The sequence below is a fragment of the Dermochelys coriacea genome, chromosome 23 (assembly GCF_009764565.3).
Source record: "Dermochelys coriacea isolate rDerCor1 chromosome 23, rDerCor1.pri.v4, whole genome shotgun sequence".
In the NCBI taxonomy this organism is placed as follows: domain Eukaryota; kingdom Metazoa; phylum Chordata; order Testudines; family Dermochelyidae; genus Dermochelys; species Dermochelys coriacea.
The window spans coordinates 5,964,979-5,989,321 of NC_050090.1; the positions used below are offsets into that span (position 1 = coordinate 5,964,979).

A 24,343-nucleotide genomic window follows, 5' to 3' on the forward strand; every position below is an offset into this window, starting at 1 on the left:
AGCCAAGCATGGCCCCCACGACTACCCCCCACCACCACTCCCATCCCATCACGCCATTATCGCCTCTTTCCCCAGAGCGCTCTGAGACACGTCCTACTCCCGCCCTTCCCTCTGCACCCACCCCAGGACCTACCCCCACCCCTCCCTCTGCACCCACCCCAGGTCCTACCCCCACCCCTCCCTCTGCACCCACCCCAGGACCTACCCCCACCTCTCCCTCTCCACCCCTCCAGGACCTATCCCCACCCCTCCCTCTGCACCCACCCCAGGACCTACGCCCACCTCTCCCTCTCCACCCCTACAGGACCTACCGCTCCCCTCCCTCTCCATCCCCATCAGGATCTGCCCCCCACGTTCTCTCCCTTCCCCTTCGCCTTTGTCTCCGTCCCCCTTTGTCTGCGTCTCTCCCCCCCCCACACATACTCCCCGCCCCTCTCCTTTGTGAGCCGCCGCCTTCCCTCCTCCGCAGCCCCCCCCCCCCGCAATCGCTCGCGGGCCGGCGCGGAGGGGGCAGCGAGCTGCAGAGCCGCGGCTTCCCCACCCGGCCGGCCGGCGGCAGCAGCATGGGGCCGGGGAGATGAGAGCCGGGGGGCGCCGGGGGGCAGCGCCGCCGCAGCGCACTGCGAGCCCCATGAAGGGAACTGCGGGGCGATGGGGCAGGTCCTGGGGTTCGCCCACTGCAGTACGTAGCGGGCGGGGCGGGGCGCGGGGATCGGGCCCGGCCGGGGGGGGGACCAGGATCAGGCCGGGGGATCGGGCCCGGGCGGGGGGCGACCAGGGGCAGGCTGGGGGATCGGGCCTGGGCGGGGCGGGGGGAGGGGAGGATCGGGACTGGGCGGAGGAGCAGGGGCAGGCTGGGCGATGGGGCCAGGGCCGGGAGGGTGGATCGGGACTGGGCGGGGGGGACCAGGGTCAGGCTGGGGGATCGGGCCCGGGCGGGCGGGAGGATTGGGCCCGGGCGCGGCGGGATCGGGTCCGGTGCCTCCGTGCGCCCCCCGCCTGGCCTAGCGGCTCCAGCTGCGGTGCTCGCGGGGTCCCCGGACGGAGCCGGGCCGCTGGGGACCCGCCGCGGGGGAATCTCTCTCCGGCTCCGCGGGAAGCTGCTCTGCGCCCCGGGGCCTGGCCGTGGCCCGGGCGCTGCGGCAGGCAGCTTCCCGGGGGCTGCAGGGCCCCTGGGCGGGGCGCGGCGCGGGCTCCGGGCCGGTTCAGCACCTGGGCTGGGCGGAGAGCGGCAGCCGAGGGCCTGGGGCGGGTGTCAGGCCCCTGCCGCAGCTGGTGCCCCCAGGGGCGCTGCTCCATCCCATCCCCAGGCTGGGGCCGCTCCCCGCCGGTGCTCTGTGGGGGTGGGAGGATAGTGCTGAAATCCGATGGCGGGGCCGGTGGGTGACCCAGCCACCCCCCACTCCGGCCTAGGACGCAGGGCGGGGGGCGGTCGGGGCTCCGCGGGAGCTGGGGGGAGTCCCAGGCCTGAGGTTGCTAAGGATCAAGCCGCAGGGTACAAGAGGTGCTGGCAGGAATGATTATCGTTTATTAGGTGTATTAGGGTACCATCCATGAGCCCCAGCCATGGGGCAGGCCCCCATTGTATCAGGTGCTGTACATTTGTATTGCTATTGGGTGTGTTACTGTAGCAACTGGGAACTCCAGCCATGAGGCAAGCCCCCATTGTGTTAAGTGCTGTACATTTCTATTGCTATTAGGTGTATTACGGTAGTGCCTAGGGACACCCCCCACCCCAAGCCATGGGGAAGGCCTCATTGTGCCAGGTGCTGTACATTTTACAGCTATTAGGTGTGTTATGGTAGGGCCTATGACCTGCAGCAATGGGGCAGCCCCCACTGTGCCGGGCCCTGCACACACACAGAGCTGAACGTCCCTGTCGGGAATTTACTACTGAGACTTTCTGAAGGGAAATTCACTTTCTGCAACATTGAACATTTCTCAGGAAAATTTCAGTTTTGCTGTAAAATTTTCCTTTTCTGTCAGAAAATCTTTCTCAGCCCCGAGGCTTCTCTGCCCCTGGGTGGCCGAGCGTCATGTGCTCAGTTCTGGGCAGCTCCCTAGATGCGCCCCGGGGAGCCGACTTCATTCCTGCTTCAGGAACATGCAGGAGGGGTTTGGTCCCAGTCACGGTTTAAAAACAAAGTTCCAAAAACTCTTTAAGTATGGGGTAAAAGAGGAATTTCATTTCCCTGCCATTATTCATGGGGACTCGATCAGGCGGCGAGGTCAGGGCTAACTCCATTCCTGCAGTTTGCACTAGGGGGCGCTGTGCTACAGGGCACAGGCAGGGCTGACCCATTCCCGCAGTCACACTAGGGGGCACTGTGCTGTGGGGCACATTTGCAGGCAGGGCTGACCCCAGGCACCAGCGTTATTGACTGTTCCCCAAGCGAGAGGCTGGCCAGTGCCCTGAGATTGGGGCTCAGCCCTTTGGGGAGGAGCCGGGGGAACTGGAAGGTGAATGAGTCAGGACCTTAACATCAGTGATTCAAAGGACAACAATCTCCCACCAGCAGCACAGCGCCCCCTGCTGAGCCCTGCCCCTGACCGCAGGGCTGAGCCCTGCCTCGATTGCACAGCGCCCCCTGCTGAGCCCTGCCCCTGACCACAGGGCTGAGCCCTGCCTCGATCGCACGGCACCCCCTGCTGAGCCCTTTCTCGATCGCACAGCGCCCCCTGCTGAGCCCTGCCCCTGACCACAGGGCTGAGCCCTGCCTCGATCGCACGGCACCCCCTGCTGAGCCCTGCCTCGATTGCACAGCGCCCCCTGCTGAGCCCTGACCTCACGGCACCCCCTGCTGAGCCCTGCCCCTGACCGCAGGGCTGAGCCCTGCCTCGATCGCACAGCGCCCCCTGCTGAGCCCTGCCCATGACCACAGGGCTGAGCCCTGCCTCGATCGCACGGCACCCCCTGCTGAGCCCTGCCTCGATCGCACAGCGCCCCCTGCTGAGCACTGCCCCGACCACCGGGCTGAGCCCTGCCTCGATCGCACAGCACCCCTGCTGAGCCCTGCCTCGATCGCACAGCGCCCCCTGCTGAGCCCTGACCTCACGGCACCCCCTGCTGAGCCCTGCCTCGATCGCACAGCGCCCCCTGCTGAGCCCTGACCTCACGGCACCCCCTGCTGAGCCCTGCCTCGATCGCACAGCGCCCCCCCCGTCCCCGCTGAGCCCTGCCCCTGGCTGCACGGTGCCCCCCTCCTGAGCCCTGCCCTGACCGCACAGCACCTCCTCCCGAACCCTGCAGCACGGTGCCCCTCCCTTCACCCCGGCCCTTTCCTCTCAGCAGCTGGGCTTTGCCTTAAGCCCCCCGTCCTGACCAGACCTGCCAGGAAACCGGACAGTTTGGGGCACGAGGAGGCTCCTTCACCTGTCAGGGCCCTGGCACCGGCCCAGCTCCTGCATTAACCTCCTGGCCTCCACATGGCGGGGCTCTGAGCAACCCTGGGGAGGGGATGATGTCAGTTCCCGGAACAGACTGTGGTGGGAGGTGGCAGCACCAGCCCGACCATCTGTGGGGAGAGACCTGCCTCAGCCAGTGGGGCTCGCACAATGGTGCCCCTGTTGGGCAGCCTGAAATAGGCCTCCTGGGTCTGGCTAGGGCAGGGGTGGGCAAACTATGGCCCCGGGGGCTGGATCCGGCCTATCAGGGCTTTGGATCTGACCCGCGGGATTGCCAGCCCTGTGGCGCAGCGGGGGTAAGGCAGGTTCCCTGCCTGCCCTGGCCCCATGCTGCTGCTGGAAGCAGCCGGCACCATGTCTCTGCGGCCCCTGGGGGACAAGGGGGCAGAGAGCTCCGTGTGCGACCCTTGCCTCCAGGCACTGCCCCCCACAGCTCCCATTGGCCAGGAACGGGGAACTTGTGGCCAATGGGTACCCACAGAGGAGGGCAGTGCGCAGAGCCCTCTGCCCCCCGCTCACCCAGGGGCCACAGGGACATGGTGCCGGCCGCTTCCTGGAGCGGCGCAGGGCCACGGCAGGCAGGGAGCCTGCCTTAGCCCCGCTGCGTGCTGCTGCCAGCCTGGATCCACTCCAGGTAAGTGGTGCCAGCCAAAGCCTGCACTCTGAACTCCTCCTGCATTCCGCACCCCAACTCCCTGCCCTGAGCCCCCTGCTGGCACACCAACCCCCTGCCGCACCCTGAACCCCTCCTGCACCCTGTACCCCAACCCCCTGCCCTGAGCCCCCTTGTAACCCTCGCATCCCTCCTGCACCCCAACTCCCTGCCCTGAGCCCCCTGCCACACCCCTCCTGAACCTGCACCCCAACTCCCTGCCTTGAGACCCTTCCTGCATACTGCACCCCCTCCCACACCCCACACTCCTTCCCACACCCTAACTCCCTGCCCCAGCCCTACATTCTTGGCCCTGCATGCAATTTCCCCATCCAGATGTGGCCCTCCGACCAAGAAGTTTGCCCCAAGGGGCTGCCCCAAGAGTCAGTGTCCCAGAAAGGGGGTTGCAGGGTAGAGCCACCCCAAGGACCCCAGCTCAGATCAACCTGTCTCTGAATCTCCCCAGCAAACTGCCCCTGCACGTACTGGGGGGCAGTTAGAGTGAGGGGGTGGGGCAAGGAAGGGGAACAGAGTGGGAGACAGCATGTGGGGGAAGGATGCAGCTCGGGTGCTGGAGAGATGCCCTGGGTCTTTGCACACAGGTACTTATATCCAGCAGCTGAAGGGGGCATCCTCCCCTGGGGTTAGTGAGGTCGCTGGTCAGCAGGGCCGGGAATAGGAGAGAGTTTGTTGCAATGGATGTTCTAGTCGGCACCTGCCCACAGCCTGGGCATCGGGTGAGGCGGTGGGTTAGATTGCGCTGCTTGGAACTGCTCAGGGTTTGGTCTGGTAGTAAATGATGCAAAACGGTTGAGCCCCCAGGAATGCTCAGTGCCCGGCAGGGAGTGGGTTGAGGTGCTCAGTAGGGGGTGCGCTCCCCTGGCAGTCAGTGCTGGCCCCGATGCGCCAGTGTGGCACTAGAAGGCGCTGTGCTGCAGGGAGTGGGGTGGAGGGGTTGGGGGCTCAGGGGTGTGCGGACTCATTGCTGGTCTGGGGCTCTGGAGTGGACTGACCCCCATGCCTCCCTCTGTCTCTTGCAGAAGAATCTCCTTCTACTGTCTCCACCACACCTGACTCCACAGATGGTGAGTCTCTGCCCCCCCAAGCCCTGTCCCCAGAGCTCCCAGCACAGGGGGCGGAACCCCTCACAGTCCCATCCCTGATGGGGTTTGGATCCCCCACAGCCTGGAGGATGGGGGACAGATTCCCTCCCAGCCTGGTCGCCCATGAGGGTTGGGAGGTTGGATCCCCCATGACCCAGTCCCCATTGGAAGGTTGACGGTGTGTGGGGGGCAGATCCTCTCACAGCCCAGTCCTTGGCAGGGTTTGGAGTATTGGATCCCTCACGGTCCGGTCCCCATTGGCGTGTTGAGGGGGGGCAGATCCCCTCACAGCCCCGGTCCCTGGTGGGGTTTGGAGGGTTGGATACTCCATGGCCTGGTCCCCATCGGGATGAGGGGGTGTCACAGACTCACAGGTCGTGCCCATTCCTGGCCCTGTATGATCCCTGGGGGGAACTCCCTTCAGTGTGACAGCCCTTTTCGGGGTTCCACTTTGTCTGGGGGGGTTAAGCCCCTCCGCTTCCTGGAACTGCACCTCTCTGAGCCTTAGCACGCCTGTCTCTCAGCGTGGGCCCCCTCAGGGAGTCCACTCGCTCTGTACCCCTGGGACCCCCAAGCCCAGAGGGAATAATGCCCCCCTGATCTCTAGAGCGGAGCAACTCTCAGCCAGCGTAAAACAGGAGGGTTTATTGAGCGTCTGAACCCAGCACAGGAAACTCTCAGACCCCTCAGGCCTGGCCTCTCATAGCCCAGCACATCTAAGTCCCTCCTGCATCCAGGTGGGCTCTGCCTGCTCCCTCTCTCCAGTCCTGAGGCCCCCCCGCCTCCCTTTCCAGCTGGGCATCCGATATCACCTGCCTTCAAGCCCCACCTCTGTCCATTCTCTTCTATCCAGGTAAACAGGGTTGCTTGGGCCTCCTCTCCTCTCAGCCGTCCTTTGTTCCCCACTGGCTGGAACTGGCTGGTCAGGACACCGGGGTCCTCTCTCCGCAGCCCATTGTCCTCCCACTGGCCAGACCCGGCTGTGACTCCCGAGCTGGGTCCCCTGGTCACCAGTCACTGGGGTCTCCATTCTCCAGGCCATTGACCGGGGTCCCAAGTTCCCTCGCAAGTCCTCTGTCCCAACAAACTCCCTCTCCCCATGTCCCGGAGTACCCGGGCGATGCTCTGGAACTGCTCCCTACGAAGCCAGGCAGGACTCTGGGGGGAGTCTCCTTTGTGGGAGCAGCCTGTCTGCAGGACACACAGCTCACCCGGCTTCCCCCTTCTTGGGTCTTACCTCGGAGCATCCAGCATCCTCTGCCCCTCCGTGCACTTCCCACAGCGAGTCCGCCCAGGCAGGGTCCTGGGGAAGCCAGAGGGTCCTGCCCCCCAACTCCACAGTCAGACGTGACTCTCAGCCAGTCAGTAAAACAGAAGGTTTATTAGATGACAGGAACATGGTCTAACACAGAGCTTGTAGGTGCAGAGAACAGGACCCCTCAGCTGGGTCCATTTTGGGGGGCAGTGAGCCAGACAACCCCGTCTGCACTTCACTCCACTTCCCCAGCCAGCCCCAAACCGACTCCCCCTCCAGCCCCTCCTCCTCTGGGCTTTGTCCCTTTCCGGGCCAGGAGGGCACCCGATTCCTTTGTTCTCCAACCCTTTAGCTCTCACATTGCAGGGGGGAAGGCCCCAGCCATCAGTTGCCAGCAAACAGGGTGTTGGCCCTTCTCTGTATCCAGACCCCTGCACACACCTGCCCTCTAGGGCTCTGCAATGATCATACACCCTTATCCCACCACCTAGATACTTAAGAACTGCCTAGGGGAAACTGAGGCACCCACCACACTATTCAGAGGAAAATTTAAGAACAGTCCCACTTCGTCACACCCCATCACCTCGTTAAACCATTAACACCCAGGGAAACTGAGTCCCACCCTCTTCTGCATGCAAACCATTGGAAAAAAACAAGAAAAAAAAACAAGAAAACCCCCCACTTCATCACAGGGGGGCAGAGCCCCTCACAGCCTGGTCCCTGGTGGGGTTTGGGGGGTTGGATCCGTCCCAGTCTGGTCTTCATCAGGGAGTTGCGGGGAGGAGGGGCAGATTCCCCACAGTCCAGTCCCTGGCGGGGGTCTGAGGTTCATTTTCCCTCCTTGCCTGGCCTCTCTGCCCCAGTAACCCCCGCGCCTCCCCGGCAGGCGGCAACGACGAGTCGGATTTCCCGGAGCTGCAGACGGCGCGGGAGTTCTCCGAGGACGAGGATGAGGAGACGTCCCTGGACTGGGGGACCCCGAGGGAGCTGACCTTCTCCTACATCACCTTCGCAGGTGGCCCCGACGCCATCCCCCCCAGCGAGCCTAGCCCCCGGGGGCGGCGGGACTCCCTGGCCCGCCGGATGAGGGGCCCCCTGCCCCGCCCCGAGACCTCCGAGACCTTGGTGCCCACACTGGGCGACAGCCTGGAGAACATCCCCAGCCTGTGCCAGTCACCCGAGGGCGAGCAGGGGCTGCTGGCCGGGCAGTGCCAGGGGCTGGAACCCTTCTCGGCCTGGGATGCCCCGCTGAGCTACGCGGATGAGCCCAGCTCCCTGGGGTGGGAAGAGCCACAAGTTGTGCCAGGTGGGAGTGAGCCCTGCCCCCGTCCTTTTGGGGCAGCAGAGCACCCGGGAGCCCTCACCGCACACTCAGGTAGGAACCATGGGAGAGGGGCTCTGTTGTGGGGGGGGGAAGGGAGGTGGTTGGGGGGATGGAGGAGGGGTTCTGTTGGGGGGAAAGGAAGGGAGGTGGTGGATGGGGGGATGGAGGGGCTCTGTTGTGGGGGGGGAAGGGAGGTGGTTGGGGGGATGGAGGAGGGGCTCTGTTGGGGGAAGGGAAGGGAGGTGGTTGGGGGGATGGAGGAGGGCTCTATTTGGGGAAGGGAAGGGAGGTGGCAGATGGGGGGATGGAGGGAGGGGCTCTGTTGGGGAAAGGGAAGGGAGGTGGTTGGGGGGATGGAGGAGGGGCTCTGTTGGGGGGAAGGGAAGGGAGGTGGTGGATGGGGGGATGGAGGGGCTCTGTTGTGGGGGGGAAGGGAGGTGGTTGGGGGGATGGAGGAGGGGCTCTGTTGGGGGAAGGGAAGGGAGGTGGTGGATGGGGGGATGGAGGGACTCTGTTGGGGGGCTGGGGCAGGCTGTGTTGCTGGAGGGGGACCACAGCCGGGCTCGTGAGGTGTCAGGCGGGCGATGACCTTGGCAATGACCCCTCACTCCCCTGTCTGTAGCAGAGGCTGCTCCAGAGACGGCGCCAGGGGACCGCCCGGGACCCAACGCCCTAATGCCATGTCCTGCAGGGGGCACCTCTGGGCTCGCTTACGCCGAGGGCAGCCAGCACCCACCACAGACCTGGGCGGAGGAGCTGGAGCCACAGGAGGAGGGGGAGCCGGGAGATATGGAGCCAATCACAGAACAGCAGCTGGATGGGCTGGACCAGTCCGGGAGCACCCTGGGAGTATACATGATAGGTGAGCAGCCAATGAAGATGCAGAAGCTGGGAGCCGGGTGGGGGGCAAGGGACACGTGAATAACAGGGCTGTGGCCGGGCTCTGCCCTGGGGAATCTTGCAGCACTGGAGTCCCAGGCAGGGCACTGCTCTGGGGAAGCTCACCGCACTGTTGTTCTGGATGGGGCATTGCCGTGGGGAAGCTCGCAGCACTGGAGTCCCCAGCTGGGTGCTGGCAGGGCTGCCTCAGCCCCCGCCCCCAAGAGCTCCTCCCAGCTTCTGGGCTGGTGCCAGAGCAGGATCCCAGGGCTGGCGAGTCAGCGGGTAAACATAGCCCCGGTGCTGACAGCAGCACGTCCCAGAACAGTAGAGGAGGGACTGGGGCTGGCACATGCCTCCCAGAGAATGCCACAGCTGGAACTGGGACGCCCCAGCCTCCTGCAGGGCCAGGCTGGGCAGGGGCTCAGGGGCTGGTTTTACAGGGAGCCTTGCCCGGTGCTGTAATGCAGCCACCTCTGGGGTGGGGCGCAGGGGCCAGTTATACAGGGATCCCTCGCCCAGCGCTGTAATGCAGCCACCTCTGGGGTGGGGCGCAGGGGCTGATTATACAGGGATCCCTCACCCAGAGCTGTAATGCAGCCACGTCTGGGGTGGGGCGCAGGGGCTGATTATACAGGGATCCCTCGCCCAGAGCTGTAATGCAGCCACGTCTGGGGTGGGGCGCAGGGGCTGGTTATACAGTGATCCCTCACCCAGAGCTGTAATGCAGCCACGTCTGGGGTGGGGCGCAGGGGCTGATTATACAGGGATCCCTCGCCCAGAGCTGTAATGCAGCCACGTCTGGGGTGAGGCGCAGGGGCTGGTTATACAGGGACCCTCACCCAGTGCTTTAATGCAGCCACCTCTGGGGTGGGGCGCAGGGGCTGGTTATACAGGGATCCCTCGCCCAGTGCTGTAATGCAGCCACCTCTGGGACAGTGTGCAGGGGCTGCTACATAGGTGTGCAGCACTGAAGAACAGGGTGTATCCAAGTGACCCTGCAGGGGAAGGGGGGTTCCCGTTAGCAGAATCCATCACAGCGGGAGTCAGCCCAGCATTCTGTGGTTCACACTGATTTGTCCACAGAAGAGCACAGAATAGAACCCAGGAGTCCTGATTTCCCCCGTCTCACCCCTAGACCCCACTCCTTTCCCAGAGCTGGGGACAGAACCCAAGAGCCCTGGCTCCAGCGCTTTCTTCTCTAACCACCAGACCCCACTCTCCTCCCACAGCTGGGGACAGAACCGAGGAGTCCTGGCTCCCAGCCCTCCCGCTCTGATCACTGCACCCCACTCCCCTATAGATCCAGGGGCAGAACCCAGGAGTCCTGGCTCCTAGTCCTGTGCTTTAGGCACTGGACCGTCCTGCCCCCTGGCTATCACCTGCCCCCCCACCGCTGCCCATCGACACCGTCCCTCCTATCCTTGGTGCGGCTGAGCCCCTGTGCAGGACCGAAAGGGGGATGGGGTGATGGGAGACGGCAGCTGGCATTCGCTGGCTATAAATAGCCCCCGGGCTCCCCCCCGTGCAGCCCTGCAGCCCCTAGCCCCCACCCGGAGACGGTGTGCCGAGGCGACGGGACCCTTGCACCGCGCTGCAGGGAAAGGACTCACAATGGGTAGTGCAGGTTAGAGATGCCCCATCGGGGCGGGGGGGGGGATCACAGGGCTGAGGACGGCTGAGGGCATTGGGGGGCTGGGCTCAGACAGGGATTGGGGCTGGGTCATTCTTGGGGGCCAGGGAGTGGCTGGGGGGACGTTGCGGGCAGGGCTGGGCTGGGAGAGCGGGGCAGATGGAGGCTCTGTGGGGGCTGGGATCAGAGCTGGGGGTCATAGTGATTGCTGCGGGGGGGCCAATCCTCAGGGCTGTCACTGCCCCTCCCCAGTCCATGCCTGTGAGCAACGTGCCCCCCGCCTGGCATTTGGGCCCGTCAGTTACTAGGTGGGGGAGGGGAAGCGGCACCATCCTGACAGCTGCAGGCCGGCAGCTAAACTTAGCCACGAGTCGCCCACAAAGGGGTGACCTCCCCCAACCCCCTGGGAAGCAAGGCCCCCCCACTACCATGTAAAGGGGCAGGGCTGGGGGTGGCACTTAGCCGGATGGGTGATGGGGGTGGGAACAGGGTGTCCCCAGCTCCTGGGCATCTCGTGTTACAGAGAGGGGCATCTGCCTGGGGAAGAACAAGGGCACTGGGAACATGCATGGAGTGGGCACTGATGTAGTGTGGGCACTGGCACAGGAGGGGAGTGGGCACTGGTGGGGGCAGTATGTGGGACGCCCTGAGGGGTGGAAGCTGGCACGTGCAGCCTTTCAGGGAGCGAGGCATTACCCTGGTACACGCAGGGCCAGCGGCCGGGGCGCTCTCATGCCTTGGAGATTGTGTGGGGCGCGGCTGAGCATGAGGAGGCCCTGCGGGGGTCTGGGCACTGGCTATGCAGGAGCACTGAGATGGCCCTTCTGGGGCATTGGCACTGTGGAGTGCTGAGCTGTGGGCACTGCAGGGGGCACTGAGGTGTCGGCACTGCAGGGGCACTGGCTCTGCAGGGGGTGCTGAGATGTGGGCACTGCAGGGGCACTGGCTCTGTTGGAGTGGGAGTGGGGGAGTCTCCTGTATCTGGCCCCAAGGGGTCCTGGTTTCAGAGCTGGGGTGAGATGCCTGGCCCAGTGCTAGGGGTTTTCCTTTCACCCTCTCCTCTGGTTGTCACACAGACAGCAAGCAGCAAAAGACCAGAAGTCTGAGCCGCAGACAATGTGATGTTTATTGGGGTTAGTTTCCAAGCAAGCATATTCCGAAGCTCCTCAAACCACTTGGGCTTATCTCTATATACGCCGATAGAGTCTGTTCCCCAGTGTCCTCTTCCCGGCTCCCACGCCGCAGAGCGTTCACCCCGCGCCCCCCTTCCCGGCTCCCACGCCGCAGAACGTTCACCCCGCGCCCCCCTTCCCGGCTCCCACGCCGCAGAGCGTTCACCCCGCGCCCCCCTTCCCGGCTCCCACGCCGCAGAACGTTCACCCCGCGTCCCCCTTCCCGGCTCCCACGCCGCAGAGCGTTCACCCCGTGCCCCCCTTCCCGGCTCCCACGCCGCAGAACGTTTACCCCGCGCCCCCCTTCCCGGCTCCCACGCCGCAGAGCGTTCACCCCGCGCCCCCCTTCCCGGCTCCCACGCCGCAGAGCGTTCACCCCGCGCCCCCCTTCCCGGCTCCCACGCCGCAGAGTGTTCACCCCGCGCCCCCCTTCCCGGCTCCCACGCCGCAGAGCGTTCACCCCGCGCCCCCCTTCCCGGCTCCCACGCCGCAGAGTGTTCACCCCGCGCCCTCCTTCCCGGCTCCCACGCCGCAGTGCGTTCACCCCGCACCCTCCTTCCCGGCTCCCACGCCGCAGTGCATTCACCCCGTGCCCCCCTTACCGGCTCCCACGCCGCCGAGTGTTCACCCCGCGCCCCCCTTCCCGGCTCCCACGCCGCAGAGCGTTCACCCCGCGCCCCCCTTCCCGGCTCCCACGCCGCAGAGTGTTCACCCCGCGCCCTCCTTCCCGGCTCCCACGCCGCAGTGCGTTCACCCCGCGCCCCCCTTCCCGGCTCCCACGCCACAGAACGTTCACCCCGCGCCCCCCTTCCCGGCTCCCACGCCACAGAACGTTCACCCGGCGCCCCCCTTCCCGGCTCCCACGCCGCAGAGTGTTCACCCCGCGCCCTCCTTCCCGGCTCCCACGCCGCAGTGCGTTCACCCCATGCCCCCCTTACCGGCTCCCACGCCGCAGAGCGTTCACCCCGCGCCCCCCTTCCCGGCTCCCACGCCGCAGAGCATTCACCCCACGCCCTCCTTCCCGGCTCCCACGCCACAGAGTGTTCACCCCGCGCCCTCCTTCCCGGCTCCCACGCCTCAGTGCGTTCTCCCCGCGCCCTCCTTCCCGGCTCCCACGCCGCAGAGCGTTCACCCCGTGCCCCCCTTACCGGCTCCCACACCGCAGAACATTTACCCCGCGCCCCCCTTCCCGGCTCCCACGCCGCAGAGTGTTCACCCCGCGCCCCCCTTCCCGGCTCCCACGCTGCAGAGCATTCACCCCGCGCTCCCCTTCTCGGCTCCCACGCCGCAGAGCGTTCAGCCGCGCCCCCCTTCCCGGCTCCCACGCCACAGAACGTTCACCCCGCGCCCCCCTTCCCGGCTCCCACGCCGCAGAGTGTTCACCCTGCGCCCTCCTTCCCGGCTCCCGCACCGCAGTGCATTCACCCCGCGCCCTCCTTCCCGGCTCCCACGCCACAGAGCGTTCACCCCGCACCCTCCTTCCCGGCTCCCACGCCGCAGAACATTTACCCCGTGCCCCCCTTCCCGGCTCCCACGCCGCAGAGTGTTCACCCTGCGCCCTCCTTCCCGGCTCCCGCACCGCAGTGCATTCACCCCGCGCCCTCCTTCCCGGCTCCCACGCCACAGAGCGTTCACCCCGCGCCCTCCTTCCCGGCTCCCACGCCGCAGAACATTTACCCCGCGCCCCCCTTCCCGGCTCCCACGCCGCAGAGTGTTCACCCCGCGCCCCCCTTCCCGGCTCCCACGCTGCAGAGCATTCACCCCGCGCTCCCCTTCTCGGCTCCCACGCCGCAGAACGTTCAGCCGCGCCCCCCTTCCCGGCTCCCACTCCACAGAACGTTCACCCCGCGCCCCCCTTCCCGGCTCCCACGCCGCAGAGTGTTCACCCTGCGCCCTCCTTCCCGGCTCCCGCACCGCAGTGCATTCACCCCGCGCCCTCCTTCCCGGCTCCCACGCCACAGAGCGTTCACCCCGCGCCCTCCTTCCCGGCTCCCACGCCGCAGAGCGTTCACCCCGCGTCCCCCTTCCCGGCTCCCACGCCGCAGAGCGTTCACCCCGTGCCCCCCTTCCCGGCTCCCACGCCGCAGAACGTTTACCCCGCGCCCCCCTTCCCGGCTCCCACGCCGCAGAGTGTTCACCCCACGCCCCCCTTCCCGGCTCCCACGCCGCAGAGCATTCACCCCGCGCCCTCCTTCCCGGCTCCCACGCCGCAGAGTGTTCACCCCGCGCCCCCCTTCCCGGCTCCCACGCCGCAGAGCGTTCACCCTGCGCCCCCCTTCCCGGCTCCCACGCTGCAAAACGTTTACCCCGCGCCCCCCTTCCCGGCTCCCGCGCCGCAGAGCGTTCACCCCGCGCCCCCCTTCCCGGCTCCCACGCCGCAGAGCGTTCACCCCGCGCCCCCCTTCCCGGCTCCCACGCCGCAGAGCGTTCACCCCGTGCCCCCCTTCCCGGCTCCCATGCCACAGAGCCTTCCCTGTGTCCCTGTTTCCATTCCCCCCCCACTTAACAAACATGATTCCAATTTCCCTTCCACTCCCTTTTTGACCCGTTTATATAGTAATATTCTCAACTATTCCTTAACCAATCATTTTACTGAAATTTAACGAACCAATCCTAAAATATTGTAACGTAATTCTCTAACCAATTATATCCCACTACCCTCATTAACTTACACCTAGCAAACTTAATGATACAACAGACAGAAACAATTAGGGAACCAGACAGATTAACAATAGAAAAGTGCTGGCCATAAAGATAAAACAATACAGAAATGAGGGTTTTACAACCACTGATAAGTGATTGCTTGCCAGACGGGATGCTGTCAAACTAAGTTTTCTTTAACCATCTTAAGATCTTTTTCTTTACCTGGTGGTGATGGGCACTATCAGGACGGGATCTGGTTTGGGATGTGACTGTTCGTGTCCCAGCTTCTGGCTGCCCCTGCCGCTTAGCCAAAAGCCTTAGCCTAAGAATAAGGCCTCAGACTATCCTCGTGAGATAAGACCCGTACACGGGCGGACTGTGATTTTGATCCTTTGTTTTAAACCTCGATAACTAACTAAGTGATAAAAACACACCTAAGTTCTATGTTTGAAGGGAGTCTCCCGTCTCTGGCCCTTGGGGAGGGGGGTCCTGGTTTCAGAGCTGCTGGGGGATGCCCAGTTTCAGACCCCCCGTGCGACGGGAGCCCAGAGCAGATGGCGCCTTGACTCCCCATGCCCCCTTATTCCTTTTCCCCAAGCGTATCCTATAGCCTGGCCCGTGGGGAGGACTGGAACAACCCAGTCAGGGCTGGGCATTGGACCCGGGCTAAGCAGCAGCTACCAGGGTCTGTCACCCCCTCCCCCCAGTCTGTGCCCGCAGCCCTTCCTCACTCAGAGTGCCTGCCCCAGGGCTGTGCCCACCAGAGCAGAGCCCAGACCCCTATGGGGCCTCGGCCCATCCCCAGATCCCTGACCCTTTGGCTGTGCCCGGTGGAGCGCCCGAGGCCCCAGGCCTGCTGCAGGGCCCGGCCCCAAGGATGCCATCGCACCTCCTCCGGCCCCAGGACACCCCCCAGGCCCCGCCAGAGACCCAGACACAGCCCCCCGGACTCAGCCCTGCTGCTGCGGGTCCTCCCCCCAGCATCCCTGCAGGGACCAGGTGTGGCTGAGGGTTCCCCCCAGCAAACGTCCAGGCCTGGGTCTGATTGGCTGGGCCCTGCTGGCAGATCATGCCCTGGCCTGGCGCTGCAATATCCAGGGGGTGGGGGACTGATGGCACAGGCTGGAGGGTCTGTGCCCAGGAGCTGGGCACTCACTGCATGGGGCTCTTCGTTGTTCTGACCCAGCATGAGATGCAGTGTTGGGCCAGGGCCTGAGCCAGGGACCCAAGCTTGGGAAGGGGGAGTCAAGAGGGGGGACTGAGCCGGGTGTCCCCAGGTCAGGGAGGGAGGGTTCCCTGAGGGGCCAGGCGGGGGGGGTTCCGAGGGACTGAGCGGGACATTCCCAAGTGGGCAGGGGCTCCCCGAGGGGCCAAGTGGGGGTTGGGGGTCCCGAGGGACTGAACGGGATGTCTCCAAATGGGCAGGGGGTCCCTGAGGGCCCAGGCGGGGGGTGGGGGTCCTGAGGGACTGAGCAGGATGTTCCCAAGTGGGCAGGGAGTCCCCGAGGGGCCAGGCAGGGGGTGAGGGTCCTGAGGGACTGAGTGGGATGTCTCCAAATGGGCAGGGGGTCCCTGAGGAGCCAGTTGGGGTGTGGGGGTCCTGAGGGACTGAGTGGGATGTCCCCAAGTGGGCAGGGGGTCCCTGAGGGGCCAGACGGAGGGAGGGGATCCTGAGGGATGGAGCCAGAGTCCCCAAGTGGAGGGGGCTCCTGAGGGGCCAGGAGGGGGGAGGGGGTCCCGAGGGACTGAACGAGACGTCCCCAGGTGGGTAGGGGGTCCCTGAGGGGCCAGGCGGGGGGTGGGGTCCCCGGGGACTGAACGGGATGTCTTCAAATGGGAAGGGGGTCCCTGAGGGTCCAGACAGGGGGTGGGGGTCCTGAGGGACTAAGCAGGACATCCCCAGGTGGGCCGGGGGTCCCTGAGGGGCCAGGCGGAGGGAGGGGTCCTGAGGGACGGGGACAGGGTCCCCAGGGGAAGCCCCAGGCCGTGGACACATCTGGCTCCAGGGCCCCCCGTCACGCCCCGCTAACGCTCTCCCCCTCAGTGGCGGACCTGGTGTACTGGCGGGACACCCGCACCTCGGCGCTCGTCTTCACCGGCATCATGGTGACTCTGCTGAGCCTGCTCCACTTCAGCATCGTCAGCGTGGGCTCCTACGGCGCCCTGGCCGTGCTGGGCATCACCATCACGCTGCGGCTGGGCCGCAAGGGGCTGCAGGCCCTGCACCGCTCCGACGGCGCCAACCCCTTCCAGTGAGTGTGAGCCCCCCCGGGGTCCCCGCCAGGGAGTGTGACCTCCCCCGGACCTTCTGCCAGGGAGTGCAACCCCCCTGGAGCCCCACCAGGGACTGTGACCCCCCCCCCGGGGTCCCCGCCAGGGAGTGTGACCCCCCCCCCCGGACCTTCTGCCAGGGAGTGCAACCCCCCTGGAGCCCCACCAGGGACTGTGACCCCCCCCCCCGGGTCCCCGCCAGGGAGTGCAACCCCCCCGGAGCCCCACCAGGGACTGTGACCCCCCCCGACCCTCTGCCAGGGAGTGTGACCCCCCGCCCTCAGGCCCTTCCAGGGAGTGTGACCCCCCCCCGGACCTTCTGCCAGGAAGTGCGACACTCCCCCCCGGGGCCCTGCCAGAGAGTGTGACCCCTCCTGGGGTCCCCGCCAGGGAGTGCAACCCCTCCGGAGCCCCACCAGGGAGTGTGACCCCCCGACCCTCTGCCAGGGAGTGTGACCTCCCCCTCAGGCCCTGCCAGGGAGTGCGACCCCCCCCAGACTCCAACCACACACCCTACACACTTTCAGTGAGTACCCCCATCCCGACACCCTCCTGGTCCCCCAGCACACCACTGGCCTGCCCCCCGATCCTCTCCCCTTCCACTGAATGATCCCCCCACAACCCCGCACCCTCCCAGCCAGAGATTAACCCTCAGAGCCTCCCCTCTCTGGTGGGTCTAACCCCCGCCCCCAGACTCCCACTTTAGTGGGTATCCCTAACACCCCCTCTGCATGAGTACCCCCTCCCCTTTCCAGTGAATTCCTCCCTCAGCAGCCACCTGACTATGCCAGTCCTGGCCTCTCCCAGTAGGGGGCACAGTGGGGAGCGTGGCGGGGCGCTGGCTGTGTGGGGTGCTTCCAGCTACGCCATCCCTGGCCTCTCCCAGGGGATGCTGTGGGGTGGGTGCTTAGCTGGGATCCCTCCCACTCGCTAACCCCCCACTCCCCCATGTGCGCAGGGCTCAGCTGGACGCTGACCTGCCGCTGTCCCAGGAGCAGCTGGAGCGCCTCACCGTGCGGCTCAGCCGGGACATCCTGGCGGCCGCACACACCCTGCGACGCCTCTTCCTGGTGGAGGATTTGGTGGACTCGATCAAGGTGGGTGCTGCCCCCCCTGCAGGGTCACCCCAGCTCTCTGTCCCTGCTGGTGTAGGGGGGATTGGGCCCCCTGTGAGCATCCTGGAGTGGGGGTGGGAGAAGGGTTGACCTCTGTTTACCCCTCCCTCCCAGGGGGCTTGGGGCACAGCGGGAGAAGGTTTTTTGCCTTCTCCCCTTGGATTTATCTAGCCCCCCATTATATGCTCTCCTTGGCCATTAGGGAGTCATGGATGGGAGGCTGGTACCTACCTCTGGGTCTGGCAGGAGGGAGCAGGAACTGGTGTGGGGTAGTCAGCAATGTGGGACTCCTTTCCATGGGGGTGGGGGTCAGTGATTAACAAGGGGTGGTGAGGAGCAGGTGAAGGGCTCTCCGTGCCTGCTGGAGGGGGATGCCCACTCTGCAGAGTTTTGGGGGTCCCGGGAGAGCCAGAGCCTGAGGCTGGGGACATGTGGGTCCCGTGTGGCCAGTCGAGAGGTGGCCAGGTGATGGCCACGCCAGGTGGGTGGGACCGGTGGGGAGGCAGCCAGGTGATGGCCACGCCAGTCAGGCGAGGGAGGTGGCCCGGTGATGGCCAGGCCACTTGGCTGGGACTGGTGCAGGGCGGGTGCCAGGCCAGGGCACTGGGAAGACACAGGCACAGCCCGAGCCCCAGGGGGCCACACGCTCACAGCCGGCCTTGAAGCACCAGAACTGACCCCCACAGCTTCGCACGCAGGGATCAGGCCTCCAGCTGCCCTCCCCATGCCCCTGCCTGAGCTGGAAGGCACTGGGGCTGCTCCCGCTCCGGCACTCAGGCCCAGCGCAGAGCCAGCTGGGGCCGGTCTTTTCCCACTCCTCCCCAGGCTCTGACCCTGCCTGCGTGACAGATTTCAGTTATCAATTTGCCTGAGGCAACAGGTGATTAGGCTGAGGCCACAGGATTGTTAGGGGAGGAGATGATGGAGTACACCAAGCGTTTAAGTTTAAAGTTTATTGATAAAATAATAAAATAACAGTGGAGAGAGCTGGGGGGTTCCCCACGTCACTCAGAGGAAGGAAAAAAGCGTTAGTGCCCCAAGCCCTAACCCACTTTCATACCCACACCCGTACTACCGGAGGCTGGCCACGCCTGGGTGTAATGTAAGAAGAAGGGGAGGGGTGGACAGGTTGTTTAGAGTCTGCTGTTGATCTCCGATTTGCCTCAGCTCCTGGGAGGGTTTTTAAGACCCTGGGGTTTTTTAGAGGCTTTTTTTTTCTGGACCTTTGGTTTTTAAGCTCTGTGTGCCAGCTTAAACCGGCCTTTTGAGGCTTTCTTGGTTTCCCCAAAACACATTGGCTTCAGGGGCGTGAGACTATTATGTTCCCATTTGCTGACCTTTGCATTTTCACTAGTTTTGCACCTCCTTTTTAGGTCTGTTTGGTTCAGTTGTTGTTTTTTTTTACAGGCTTTTGGCTGTTTAGCAGCAGGGAGCTTGTTTGTGTGTGCATTGGCCTTGAGCGGCAGTTTTGCCCCTTATTTTCAAGCCTAACTGAATCATTAAGTTAACCCGTTCCTTTCTTTCTTCCTCCCTCTTTGGCCTTTTGCAACCTGTAAAGGAATTTTCCTCTCCACACTTACATCTTTAGCCCTTCCCAAAATGCTTTGTGATGCCTGCAACAGCATTAGCAACATACAGTGCTGATCTGCCTCCCCAGGGGACCCCCTGAGGGAGGGGGCCATTGGGTTGTGACACCTGGTACCCTGCAGCAGGCTGTGCTGTGTTCTGGATCCCCGTGCTGGCCTGTCTGCGCACAGCCCTCCCCTGCCCCTGCTGTCGGGCAGCGATCCTCGCACGCCTGCAGCACCTGGGGCCCTGGAACTCTGAGAGTTGAATTTAGGGTTGCCAACTTTCTAATCTCACAAAATCGAACACCCTTGCCCCACCCCCTGCCTGGAGGCCCCACCTTTTCTCCAAGGCCACACCCCCTTCCCACTCCATCCCCCCTCCCTCCATCGCTTGCTCTTACTTTCACTGGGCTGGGACAGGGAGTTGAGGCTGGGGTATGGGCTCCGGCTGGGGTGCAGGCTTTGGGGTGGGGCCGGGAATGAGGGGTTTGGGGCATTTAGGAGGGGGCTCTGGGCTGGGTCCAGGAGTTGGGGTTGGAAAGAGGTGAGGGCTCTGACTAGGGGTGCGGGCTGGGGGGTTGGGCTGAGGATGAGGGGTTTGGGGTGCAAGAGGGGGCTTCGGGTTTGGGTGGGAGCTCAGGGCTGGGGTAGGGGGTTGGGGCTCGGGGGTGGGGCACAGGCTTACCTCGGGCAGATCCTGGTCAGCGGCACAGTGGGGCTAAGGCAGGCTCCCTGCTTGTCCTCTCTTTGCGCGGTGCCCCAGAACCGGCCAGCATGTCCGGCTTCTAGGCAGGGGGGCCAGGAGACTCCGCGTGCTGCTATCGCCCGCAGGTACCGCCCCAAACCCCAGCACCCATTGGCCATGGTTCTTGGCCAATGGGAGTGCAGAGCCGGTGCTCGGGGCAGGGGCAGTGTGCGGAGCTCCATGGCATCCCTGCCTAAGAGTCGAACCTGCTGGCCGCTTCTGGGGCGCAGCACGGTGCTGGGACAGGTAGAGCTAGCCTGCCTTAGCCCTGCAGTAACGTCACCTGGACTTTTAATGGCTGGTCGGCAGTGCTGACCGGAGCCGCCAGGGTCCCTTTTCGACCCGGTGTTCCGGGCGAAAACCGGACACCTGGCAACCCTAGTTGGACTCCTGCTACTAGCATCCCTGGCAGGGAGCGGACACGGGGACCAGGTGGGGCTGCCGGCTTGGACGGATGCGCCCAGGACAGAGTGGGTCGCAGCTGGACGCTGGTCTCTGTGGGTCTCAGCCGTCAGGCCAAGAGCCATGGCCATGAACCTATAAGACTGGCAGGGAACTGCTCCCTCTCCCCAGCTCTGCCGTGCACCTGCCAGCTTCCCTGGGCAGGGAGCCCTGGCTGCTCAGCGCCCCCTGCTGGAGGCTGGGAGCAGGGACCCGCGTGAGTCTCTGCTGAGCAGACCAGCCCGGCTCCTTCCCCCCTCGTGGGGCTGCTGCCCCCTGGGGGGCTGGGGCAGGCTGCAGCCCCTGGGCGGGCAGGGGGAAGGGGGGCCAGGCCCACTCTCACCGTGCTCTCTCCTGCTTGCAGTTCGCCTTCCTGTTCTACGTCCTCACCTACGTGGGAGCCGTGTTCAACGGGCTGACGCTGCTCATCCTGGGTAAGGGCGGGCGGGGGTGAAGGGGGGGTCGGGGAGGGGGTGTGTGTGGGGCAGGACCACAGTGTAGGCAGCAGGTGGCTAGTGCTGGCTGTGGGGGTCTCCCCCAGCAGGGACGCTGGGAGCGGCAGGGGGTGTGTGTTTCTGACCTGCCCCTTTCTGCCCCCAGGTGTGATAAGTGCATTTACTTTCCCCCTGCTCTACCGACAGCACCAGGTGAGTGGCCGGGGGGTGGCTCAGGGACACGTGCACCATCAGGAGGGGCTAGCCTGGCCAGCACACCCTCGCTCACGGGCTGCTGCTGGCAGTTCTGCAGCCCCAGGAGCCATCTGGCTCTGCACCCGCCCCAGGGCAGGAGAGACACGACACCCCCTAGAGGGAAAGGCCCCATGTCCCACTCCCCACCCCCTAAGCTAGGGAGTCCCCCGTCCTAGGGCCGGCTGGGATCCAGCGCCCCCTAGATGGGAAAGACCCCATGTCCCATTCCCTGCCCCCCTGAGCTAGGCAGTCCCTGCCCTGGGGCCGGATGGGATCCAGCCCCCCGTAGAGGGGAAAGACCCCATGTCCCATTCCCTGCCCCCCTGAACCAGCTATTCCCCGGCCCTGGGGCTGGATGAGAGATGGCACCCCCTAGAGGGGAAAGGCCCCATGTCCCATTCCCTGCCCCCCTGAGCCAGCTATTCTCCGGCCCTGGGGCTGGATGGGAGATGGCACCCCCTAGAGGGGAAAGCCCCATGTCCCGTTCATAGAATCATAGAATATCAGGGTTGGAAGAGACCTCGGGAGGTTTGAGTCCAACCCCCTGCTCAAAGCAGGACCAACCCCAACATTCCCTGGAGCTCTCACCTTTGTTCAGGGATCCCCGGAGGCATCGGGGGGACCCCAGGCAGTGACTTCCGGCTCTCCAAGGGCCCCATAGTTCTGTGATGGTCTCTGGTGAGGGCTGTTGCCCAGACCCCCCCCCCCCCCGTTTACCTCTCACTTCATCTGTTCCAGGCACAGATCGACCAGTACGTTGGGCTGGTGAGGAACCACCTGAGTAACCTCAGAGCCAAGTAAGGGCCCCCTGCACCCTCGTGTCTAGGGTGACCAGACAGCAAGTGTGAAAAATCGGGGTGGGGGTGGGGGGTAATAGGAGCCTATATAAGAAAAACACCCCAAAATCGGGACTGTCCCTATAAAATTGGGACATCTGGTCACCCTACCCGTATCTGCCATGGTGGGAGGGGACGAGCTCCTGGCTCTGCCAGGAACCACACAGGGGCCACAGCTCATCGTCTCCTGGGCAGCTGTAGTGACACCACAACACAGCCCAGAGATGATACCCCCTGCAGTGCGGTGCCCCCCCGCCGAGCCCCCAGCCCTGCTCCCCACAGCACAGTGCCCCCTGCTGAGCTCCGTGCAGCACAGTGTCACCTGCCGAGTCCCCAGCCCCTGACCCTTGCACTATGGCACTCCTTGCTGAGCTCCCTGCCCCACTGCTGGGGTATTGGGGCCAGCAATGAAGGCAGGGGGAGAGGGCCTGCAACACGGTGTCCCCACGGTATTTCCCTGCAGGGCTGCTGGGTTGAACGCCCTGCAGTGACTCTTTTGCCCGTCCAGCCCTGCCCAGCCCAGGTGTCCGGTGGGATGTGAGCATGCTCCACTCTAGGGGCTGGCCCAGGTGGCTGAGTGCCAGGGGGTCAGACCTGGGGAGACAGGGCTGGAGCATGGGTAACCCAGTGACTTTGTGCCCGCCCTGCCACGCGTGGGTGCCGAGGAGGCAGGGGAGGGGCTCCAGCCCAGGCCAGAGGGTATTAAACCGCCGTGGTGATGTTTCTCTTTCTCCCCTTTAGGATTCAGGCCAAGCTCCCAAGTGCCAAAGCGAAGCCAGAATGAGCAACTGCCCGACTCACAGCAATGACGCCCCTGCCCCCCACCCCCACCCCGCTGCTCCCCCCGGACCCTTCCCTCGCTGGTGACACCTCCTGCCTCAGGGAAAGGGGCCGAGGCCCCTCTCCTGGTCGGGAACCCACCTACACTTCAGCCCCTGCACTGCCCCCCTGGCCCTGTGTGTTGTGGGGCTGGGGCAGGAGGCAGCTCCCTGGACATTCAGGGCTCCGGAGGTGGTGGGGGTGACTGAGAGGGGCCCCTGCGATTCGGCTACCATCCTGGGCTGTAGCACAGGGTGCAGCCTGCCCTAACAAGAGGCCCCTGCATGCCACCCTCTGCCTTGGGCCGAGTGGCACGGCTTGCTGGGCCCTGCCTGCTTCCTGCCTCCAAGCCGTAGCCCCAGCATGAGCCCGGCAGGGCCTGGCCCTGCGGGGTGGGGGTGGGGAAGGGGCAGGCCCCTGGCTCCTCAAGGCTGGAGGGGTCTGGTTTCCCGGGCTCGGACCTAAGTGAATTCAGGGTCTGTGATTGGTTGGGAGCCCAGGGGCTGGCAGCCTGTTGTGTCTGAGCCCCCCCAGCTCCTCCCCACACTGTTTTTAGTCTGGTGGCCCCTTCTTGGACTTGGCCTGGGGCCACCCCTGGCACCGTGGGGCAGGCGCAGCCCTGGCGCCCGCAAAGCTCCACTCAGATTTACACTTTAATAAAAACGCTGGTGGAAAAATCCGCCGGGCTGGGTCCTTCACTGCGGCCACAACTGGGCGCGGGGAGGGGGGAATGGCTCCCAGCCACCAGCAGGGGGAGCTCCCGAGGCTGGGAGAGTAGGTGGAGGGGGTCACAGCAGGGGCCAACGCCAGGCTCCCTCTCCCCCCCCAACCCCCGTAATCACTGCCCACTCAGCCCCTGAGCAATCGGGGAAGGGAGGGGGAGGCTCAGCTTGGGCACTGGTGCAGGAGCAAGACACGGGGGGAGAAGGGGGCTGCGTGGAGCCCATCCCACACTATCTGGGCAGCGGCTGCCCCTGGGGTGCCCCCCTAGACGTGATCCCTTAACCCAGCACAGAGCTGGGTTCCCCTGGCACCAGCAGCTGGAAATAAGAAATTGCCCCCCGCCAGGCCAACTGCGAGGGGAGCGGGGAACTGGCAGGAGGGGAGATGGGGGCCAGCAGGACCAGCAGGGCTGGGTGGTCATAGCCCAGGGTCTACACCATGGTCTGTATCTCAGGTGCCTCCTGCACTGGCACCATCAACCCCAAGACAGCTAGCACCCTGAGCTAGGAACGTGGCACCCCAGAGCTCCCCCCGCTCCCAGCAGGACCCCAGGCCAAAGGCCATCTCCAGACATTGCTCAGTCCCTCCTCGGACTCTGGACCACTATCCCCATGGCCGGCAGGGGAGCCTGGGCCCACCCGCCACCCCGGGTTCCAGCCCAGGGCCCCTACAACGAGCAGGCCAGGTCTGCTCAGGCCCCATCCCTGTTGCTGTTTCCCTGGACTGCCTCCTACCAGCCTCTCCATCTTCTCTTACCTGGTCCTGAGTCCCAGGGGCTCCCTCACCCCACCGAGCCTCTTGCCAACTCCTTGCTCCAGGGCAGCCTCGCAGGGCTTGGTCTCCCCCTGCACTCCCTCCTCCTGAGGATCTCCCTTGTCCCAGGCAGTGACTGCAGCCCCCTCCTCGCACCTTCCTGACTGGCTAATGCCGGCCCAGTCCTGCCCAGCTCGGCTCCATCTCCATTAACTTGGGCCTTCCCACACCCAGGAGAGGCCAGGCCCTTGTTAACTCTCTCAGGGCTGGTGTGGGGTGCACACCCACCCCACACCCTGCCCGCAGGACTAACCCCC

At 65.0% G+C, this 24,343-nt stretch overlaps 1 protein-coding gene across 4 annotated transcripts; it reads left to right on the forward strand.

Annotated features, from left to right (window-relative positions):
* The first annotated feature begins 485 nt into the window (after window positions 1-485).
* On the forward strand, window positions 486-23,352 carry RTN2 (reticulon 2). Of its 4 annotated transcripts, none has more exons than XM_043501493.1 (11): window positions 486-682; window positions 5,098-5,142; window positions 7,302-7,790; window positions 8,362-8,601; window positions 11,328-11,384; window positions 16,111-16,318; window positions 17,296-17,434; window positions 20,571-20,640; window positions 20,807-20,853; window positions 21,634-21,692; window positions 22,473-23,219. In XM_043501493.1, the coding sequence occupies exons 1-11, from the start codon at window positions 652-654 to the stop codon at window positions 22,513-22,515; spliced, it is 1,428 nt and encodes a 475-aa protein (XP_043357428.1). In that variant the 5' UTR covers window positions 486-651; the 3' UTR covers window positions 22,516-23,219. The 4 variants fall into 4 exon arrangements, with proteins under 4 accessions (XP_043357428.1, XP_043357427.1, XP_038237712.1 ...); XM_043501492.1 differs by lacking the exon at window positions 11,328-11,384 and adding an exon at window positions 10,150-10,245 and having other exon boundaries at window positions 487-682; window positions 8,365-8,601; window positions 22,473-23,352; XM_038381784.2 differs by lacking the exon at window positions 11,328-11,384 and having other exon boundaries at window positions 487-682; window positions 22,473-23,222.
* The last annotated feature ends 991 nt before the right edge of the window (window positions 23,353-24,343 follow it).

Bases quoted from the DNA above. Each gene is read 5' to 3' on its own strand.
- RTN2 (XM_043501492.1), top strand. From the start codon at position 652: ATGGGGCAGGTCCTGGGGTTCGCCCACTGCA. The intron at 20,854-21,633 runs GTGAGTGGCCGG...CATCTGTTCCAG, and splicing joins TGCTCTACCGACAGCACCAG to GCACAGATCGACCAGTACGT. The intron at 21,693-22,472 runs GTAAGGGCCCCC...TCTCCCCTTTAG, and splicing joins CTGAGTAACCTCAGAGCCAA to GATTCAGGCCAAGCTCCCAA.